General features: G+C 32.6%; 1 protein-coding gene across 1 annotated transcript; it reads left to right on the plus strand.

Annotated features, from left to right (window-relative positions):
* Positions 1–1,150: 1,150 nt before the first annotated feature.
* Positions 1,151–5,062, plus strand: LOC105119771 (probable metal-nicotianamine transporter YSL5). Its single transcript, XM_011017953.1, has 6 exons — positions 1,151–1,592; positions 3,014–3,171; positions 3,315–3,412; positions 3,500–3,634; positions 3,760–3,949; positions 4,047–5,062. The coding sequence occupies exons 1-6, from the start codon at positions 1,184–1,186 to the stop codon at positions 4,470–4,472; spliced, it is 1,416 nt and encodes a 471-aa protein (XP_011016255.1). The 5' UTR covers positions 1,151–1,183; the 3' UTR covers positions 4,473–5,062.
* The last annotated feature ends 3,202 nt before the right edge of the window (positions 5,063–8,264 follow it).

An 8,264-nucleotide genomic window follows, 5' to 3' on the forward strand; every position in this document is an offset into this window, starting at 1 on the left:
ATCTTTTTAGTTTTGAACATTATACAACTTAATCCAACATTTCATTATATTCACATTTTGGTTTTTATACTTGAGAAGAGAGAGAAAATCATTAAAAAATAGCAAGAAAAAGGAAAAGGTTGGTTGTTTCAATTTGGTTGACAAAAATTACTAAACCTGGTGTAATAGTATTTATCTTGATGGGAGGAGTGTTGTTGAGGTGCTTTTGGCCTTCAACATTACCTAAAAAGACAAATTAGAGTTAAGAAAGTTTTTTATTTTATTTTTAGTTTAATTTTGTATTTTTGAACCAATTAAAATATTTTTTGAGTTGAAGAATTAGTTTTTTTAATATTATAAAAGTATTTTTTAGATTTTTTAGATGAGAATAAATTAAAAATTGAGTTTTTAGCTAAACATCTAGACAACCTAATTTTCTAGTTACTTGTACGATGATTAAATTTCAGACTTATATGTAACACATCATCTATTTTTTAATATATAAAAAAAAAAATCAAGCCTTAGGTGTGCGGCCTAAGGCCGGCAAACCCACTTGCCTAGTCATATTTTTAAAGGCATAGTTCCATGCATTTCACCTGTTTTTTAATAGGTTTTCAGCAATATTTAATTTTTAAAAAAATAAATAAATATATATATATATATATTTAACATCTTTTTATATATATATAATCATTGAGTATATATTAAAAAGTTTATAAAACAATAATTAAAATAAAATACAAGGACATTAACAAAAAATAGCCGAAGAAAAAATTGTCCAGACACAATTTTCTAGACACCTTAAATAAGGGCATTGATCAAATTTGTTCCCGATGACAAATAAATTCTCAATATAGCACTTATTTGGCCTTTAAGACTTTTCATATCACGACTTCTTCTTAATTGGGTGGTTCACTTAAGTTGTGTAGTAGTTACTGTTAAATTCGCACTTAATGACCCTTAAGACTTTTCAAACAAGGCCTTTACTCAACCAATTGAGTTCTGGTTTTTTTTTAAAGTAAAATTGTTTTAATTTATTTTTTTAATAAAGAGTTAATCTAGATTGAACTGTAGAGACACCAGTTTTGACCCCCGCCGGTTAAAGAAGTAATTTTGTAGAGCAATAATCACAACCACCTTATTTAACACTCTCCCAACTTTCGTAGCCTCCACAAAGAATTTTTTTTTTTTTTAAGAAAAGAAAATGGAACGTAATGGCAGAGATGACATCGAGGTAGAGAATGGTTATGATTTGGAGGATGATCATGGTCACAGAAAGAAGGACAAGAAAGAGGAACAAGAAGAAGAGTTGTCAGTGGAAAGAATATTTGAGAACCAAGAAGTGCCATCATGGAGGAATCAGCTGACACTGAGGGCCTTTGTGGTGAGCTTCGTGTTGAGCATTTTGTTCACCGTCATAGTAATGAAGCTCAATCTTACAACTGGTATCCTACCTTCCCTCAATATCTCTGCTGGCCTTCTGGGGTTCTTTTTTATCAAGACTTGGACAAAGTTTCTTGAAAAGTCTGGCCTTTTGAAGCAACCCTTTACCAGGCAAGAGAACACTGTTATACAGACTTGTGTGGTTGCCTCCTCTGGCATTGCCAATAGTGGTATACTTTCTGTACTTCTTACTGCCATTAATTTTCATTTCATCTCTCAATTATTTTTAAAATCAATTTTTTCTCTCCTTTGTTTCTGAGTTGAAGAGATATCTAGGCTTCTTTGATCAACATAATATTTCAATGCATTTGGTTTTGTTTCTGTTCTTAATTGTTGCTAAATTCAAGTAGTTGCTAAAATTCAATGTCAAGTTTTCCTTCTTCTAATTGCTAGATTACAAGATGAGGCAGCCGTTTTTGTCTCTGTCCCTTTCATCTCAGATGTGAGATCATTGAAGACAATAATTTTTTACTGCCTGCAGTCTTTGAGAGACAAATCAAAATTGAGGTTTTATGACTAACATTGTGCAATTGTTTCAGCCACTTGTTACTAAACTACTCAACACTTGAGCTTGCTGTTAGAGACATGAACAAATCTGCTTTAGTGAAAAAGTTTGATGAGTGTCTTCTTTAAATGATCTATAAATTTTTTTTATTAGCTTCCTCCCCGTCTCCTGGAGTGTGTGATAATGGTGTTGGGGGTGGCTGCTTTTTATTTTTCATCTAGTGTTTTTTATGCGGGCAGACGCATAAAGACAGTTCAACAATTACAGAGAAGACAAATTTGTTGAGCGAAAAGAACTGCAAGCTTGATCTCTAAATTTACAAAATAATATCATAACCTTCAAATATAAAAGAAAATAACATAAAATTCAAAAGAACACAAAAAAACCAGGAAATGAAGGGAAGTTTTCTATATTAGATCTTCCAAGTTTAATTTCAATAAATTTGAATAGTGGATAAACTACAAAAAGAGGATTTTTCATGGAACTTTGGTCTAGAAATTTCTTGTAAACTACAAATTTAAGTCTGATTCAACTCGAATCAAGAGTTATAGTTGTTTTAATTAACTATGCAAATCTCGCTAAATCAAATTTATTTTTAGGGCTGACCCTATCTTACTGTACATAAAAATATATGTTAAATCATACGTATAGTTTTTAACTGTGAACTGCTAAAATTTTTTAGTTTTGGGTGACATGTCAGCATCAGTTTTCTTGGGTTTCTAATGCCCCACCGGGCATAAAGTGCGACTGGCTGAGATGGTTAACTTACCAAGTTCAAAGTTATATCTGTAAGTCTTAAAATAATATTCTGATTAGTGGAAAAACAAGCCTTCTCCATTAGTAAACGAAACGAAAACGAGAATATAATTAATCAACCCTTTTACTGTAGATTTTCCTATATTGAACTTGTTCATTGACCGAGAATCATTAACATAATGTCAAGATGAATACGCTATATTTCTAAATAGTCAAGACAAGATTGAATGCCAAACTTGTTTTGAAACTGAACTTGTTGTGATAAAACAGTTAATTTGTATGATGATGTTAAACTCGTTGAATTTCGTACTAATGGTCTCCTTACAATAGGAGGCTTTGGGAATTATCTGTTTGGAATGAGTGAAACCGTGGCCAAACAATCAACAGAATATAGAGATGCTTTTAAAAATCCATCTCTGTCATGGATGATTGGCTTTCTGTTTGTTGTTAGCTTTCTTGGACTCTTTTCAGTGGTGCCTCTTCGAAAGGTAGACTTCACAACGCCATATAACCATTCAATTTCGTCATATGATTATTGGAAATAAAACACTTTTCTCTGCACTTTCCATTCTTGTCGACTGTATTGATTTTGCCAAAATCTAATCTTCATTGTTACCCTGGTTATTTCCAGGTCATGATTGTAGACTTCAAATTGACATATCCAAGTGGCACTGCAACTGGTCATCTCATCAACAGCTTCCACACTCCTACAGGGGCCAAGCTAGCAAAGTAAGGCATTATCAGATCTCATGCTCTTATAGTTGGATGATCATTTGGCAACTACAAGTATCGTACTTTGTTTTTCTACCATTGCAGGAAACAAGTGAGGGTGTTGGGAAAGTTCTTCTCATTCAGCTTCTTGTGGGGTTTCTTTCAATGGTTCTACACTGCCGGAGATGGTTGTGGATTTGCTGAGTTCCCCTCACTCGGTCTTAAAGCATATGAAAACAAGTAAAAGCATTACTCCACCTTCAAAAAATTTCTCATCCTACTGAATGTAGTTCAATTTATAGTGGCATTGTGTTTCAAATTCTTTGTGTTATCGTTGACTAATGATGTTCTTGTTACACGTACAGATTTTTCTTTGATTTCTCAGCAACATATGTTGGAGTTGGAATGATTTGCCCATATATCATAAACATATCAGTATTGCTTGGAGGAATTCTTTCCTGGGGTCTGATGTGGCCTCTCATAGATACAAAAAAGGGTGACTGGTATCCAGCAGACCTCAAACCAGGCAGCTTACATGGCCTCCAAGGTTACAAGGTAAGTTTTCTAACAAGGTTAAGGTGACAAGAGTGCCCAGTACATGATTTTTTTACATATTCTTGAAGACTTTTCAACCAAACCAACACTTACTCAGGTATTTATTGCCACTGCCTTGATCTTGGGTGACGGTCTGGACAACTTCTTCAAGGTGCTAAGCCGAACACTCGTTGCCTTGTTTTCTCAACTTCGTGGGAGAAATGCAATTGGTGCTCTCCTTATTGCTGACCGTTCCTCTCTCGGGATCTCCAGCATCTCCTATGATGAGCAACGCCGCAACCAATTCTTTCTCAAAGATCAAATTCCAACATGGTTTGCTGTTGCAGGCTATGTCGCAATTGCTGCCATCTCGACAGCCACCGTTCCGCGTATATTTCCCGAACTAAAATGGTATTACATATTGGTTATCCACATCATTGCCCCAGCCCTTGCATTCTGTAATGCTTATGGCTGTGGCCTCACTGATTGGTCCCTTGTTAAGTCAAAACCTGAGGAAAATCGAGGTAAAGAACAGGGTTTTTAGAGGACAAGTCTTTGAGCTCGCCAATCTTGCCACCACCATTGACAGGAGCGAGAAGACCAGGAAATGAAGGCAAGTACCTGTTTTTTCTTTGAGATTTCCTAATAATATCCTTACCATGTTGTTTAACAAAAACTTTTGATGGGTTCAATGAATATGGAACCCTGACTTGTGCGTGTCTGATACTATGTTGTTGGTTATTGCAAGCTTTTTCAGTCTTTTTCTCTCTAACACATCTGGGTTTTCTCTGTTAGAATTGCTGGCTTCTGTTTTCTAGGATTTCACCATTTTTAAAAAAAATGCTTTGATGATGATGTTATCTGGATTTCTCACAAAAGGGTTTTTTTTTTTTCTTGATTTTTGGAGGCGGGAAGCTGCAATTTTTTGCTCCTTTTTCCTCCGTAAACGCAACAGCAAGCTGGAGATTGAGTGATTTCGTTCTAGGGTAAGGTAGGATTGGCCATTAAACTCTGGCTTGAAATTGGCCCAGAGCTTGAGGTTTGCTAAAACAAGGGCTTCTCTTTAGATATGGACTCATGGATAAATATTTTCGATTCAATACTTTTAAAAAGGGATGGATTCTATCATCTTTATTTTAATTGTCTTAAGTATTTTGGATCAAGTAGTCACACATGTTGTTAATAAGAATGATGATCTCACTCGAATTCCATAAATTTTAATCAATTCTAACTCGAATATATAAGATTTTTTTTTTCTAATCACTTAAATGAATATTAATAAGTATAAGCTCAATACAGAAGTTTAGCTCATTTATTAATAGGAAGAGTTTGGATTTAAAAAGGGAAAATTAAACACCAAGTAAAGCCCAAGCCTTGGTGTATCAATAATATTTCTCAAGAAAATAAGGCTTTAGAATTCACCTTGTTATGATCCGTAAATAATTTTGTTCGATATAACTTCGTGTAAAATTACAATTCTTTTATCAAGTATAATTAACTTAGCAAGAAATTAAACTCAATACTGATTCACAATTTTTTTTTAGAAAAAAAATATGAAGTTATTGTAGCATTTAAGATAATGAAGTTGTTTTTTACCAAAAAAATTAAAGTAAAATTGATATAACCACTTACATAATGATTGAGTTTGTCAAAAAACAAAAACAAAAACAAAATAACTAGATTAGAATTTAATACGCATTAGATAAAAATTAAAGTTTTCAAACTCTAAGATTATAGACTAAATTATAAAAAAATCTAGAAAAAATTTCTTGATATTTTTTTTTAACTTTAAATAATAGTCTTGACCTTCATAAAATAAATTACACATTTTTATTTATATTAATCCAAAAATGTTTATAAAAAATAATTTCTAATTAAAATTTTTCTAACTTATAGAGTCTATCTAGCAGTGAGATTTCTAAAATCCTTATAGAAAATAATTTCTAATTAAAATTTTCCTAACTTATAGAATCTATCTAACAGTAGGATTTTTAAATATTAAAATACTAATTAAATTAAAAATTTTAATCTAAATAAAAAATAGATAATTAAAAACTAAAATTAACAAGGAAAATAATTAAAACAAAAACATAATAACTTCAGGTTTTATATCAAATGTTTTTAGGTTTTTTTGCAAACTTATTTTCAAACTTGACCTTGTGAATCTAATTCACAAACTCTTTGTTCTACATTAATCTTCCTCATTTGAAAAAAACTTATCATTGAATTATTAATTAAAAATTAAACTTTTATATTATAGGGGAACAAATACTTTGAATATAATATTGTAGTTAATTTATTTATAAAGTAGCATGTTTTTGATATGTGAAAAGTTCTTGTATATACTGACATTTAATCAAGTTGATCGATTTTTATTTCTTGGATTATGATTATTTGTCTTGATTTTATAATATTCCATATATAGCCTCCATCAAGTTTATCTTCACCAACACCTTTTACATGGATAAATGATTGTCTAAATGTAATTTAGAAATATGTATAAGGTAAGGTAAGTCTTCAAATATGTTCCTCTCCTCACTTACAATTCTTGTTTGTGCCTCTTGTCAACTAAAAAGATATTCTTCATCATATGAATATTTATAGTCATACTAATTATGAGGATTTGGACAAACTAGTCCAATAAGAGGTTGTCAGTATCATCCCTAGCTCGTGTCTCTTTTCTTTCTCAATTCATGTATTGTATATAACTTTAATATCTCAAGCTTGGTTATAAGGTCATCAATTTTAGTATTAATGTCGTCAAACCTAGTTTGTATTTACTCTTCTAAAGCTGAAATTGCTAATGAATTGTGGTTTAGCTGATCCCAAATAGTCTGTAACCCTTAATTATTATTATAGAGATGGTTGTAACTAACTATTCCATGATTATCTCTATAATTCGTTATCAAATCATGTTAACTTGTTCTGATACCACCTGATATATCTGATATAGAATATAAAAAAGATAAAATTAAAGGTCTCAAGCTTTAAAGTTATAAATCAAACTATAAAAAAATCTAAAACAATATTTCTAGTATTTTTATTGACTCTAAATAATAATCTTTATCTCTACAAAATAAATTAAATATCCTTATCTATTTTAGTTTTAAAATTCTTTATAGAAAATGATTCATAATCAATATTTTTTTAACTAATATAATCAATTTAGCTTTAGAATTTTTAAATAGTAAAATAATAATGAAATTAAAAAAATTTAACCAATTAGAAAATAAATAATTAAGATGCAAAATTATTACCTCCTAATATATCCACTTTACTACGGTGGTTCCCACCCTCCACTTCATTGGTGTTTATGTTGCCCTTTCTCTTGAGAAGGACCTCAACAGGGAGGCTGATGCATTCATTCGCCACTGTTTAAGGGGTTTGTTAGGTTTAGTCTTCCCTTTCTATTCACTTTCGTATTGCTATAGCACCCTATATTGCAGGCAAAACTGATACATACATCGTCATTGTTTCTGCCACCTTTCCTTCCATCAAATTCCATCATCTACCCGCTGTTACCCCAGTTTCCACCACTGTAACCCACCATGAAGAACTCACTTTAGAGATCCTTCGCCTTAGCAACCATTACGTTCATCAACAACGCCTCAACATATCGAAAATTAAGGTACAATACTCATGGCCTTATTATGGACTTCATTTGCGCTTCTGGTCTTTGTGTAGCAGCTGAACTTGACATCCCTATTAGTTTTTCATTACACCTGCTGCTTGCTTTCTTGCCTTTTTTCTCTACTTCCCTACCCTTCATCAATCTTATACAGAAAGTTTCAGACATATGAAAGACTTTCTTGATACTCCTAGCTTGCCACCAATCCTTGCCACTGATGTGCCAAAGCCTTTTCTTGACCGAGACAACAAGGCCTGTATACTTTCTTGATGTTGCCTCTCAATTCCCTAAAGTAGCAAGGATTATGATCAATACATTTGAATTGCTAGAGTCCAAAGCTGTTAAGGGAATATCAGATGGACTCTGTGTGCCTAATAATCGCACACCACCAATTTCTTGCATCGGTCCATTGACTACAGTTGATACCAAAAGGGGTGGTAGCAGCAAGACCAGTCCTGATGATGATGTGCCTGAGTGTTTAACTTGGCTAGACTCCGAACCAAACCAAAGAGTTGTGTTTATTTGTTTTGGTAGTTTGGTGCTGTTTACTATAGAGCAGTTAAGGGGAATAGCTATTGGATTGAAAAAAAATGGCCAAAGATTCTTGTGGGCGGTGCGCAATCCACCTACTAAAAATCACAGAACAGGGAGACTCTGATTTGGATTCTTTGCTTCCTGATGGTTTCTTGGAGCATACTAAAGAGAGGG

This window comes from Populus euphratica, unplaced genomic scaffold (assembly GCF_000495115.2).
Source record: "Populus euphratica unplaced genomic scaffold, PopEup_1.0 scaffold3504.1, whole genome shotgun sequence".
NCBI lineage: Eukaryota > Viridiplantae > Streptophyta > Magnoliopsida > Malpighiales > Salicaceae > Populus > Populus euphratica.

Bases quoted from the DNA above. Each gene is read 5' to 3' on its own strand.
- LOC105119771 (XM_011017953.1), top strand. From the start codon at position 1,184: ATGGAACGTAATGGCAGAGATGACATCGAGGTAGAGAATGGTTATGAT. The intron at 1,593-3,013 runs GTATACTTTCTG...TCCTTACAATAG, and splicing joins CTCTGGCATTGCCAATAGTG to GAGGCTTTGGGAATTATCTG. The intron at 3,950-4,046 runs GTAAGTTTTCTA...ACACTTACTCAG, and splicing joins ATGGCCTCCAAGGTTACAAG to GTATTTATTGCCACTGCCTT.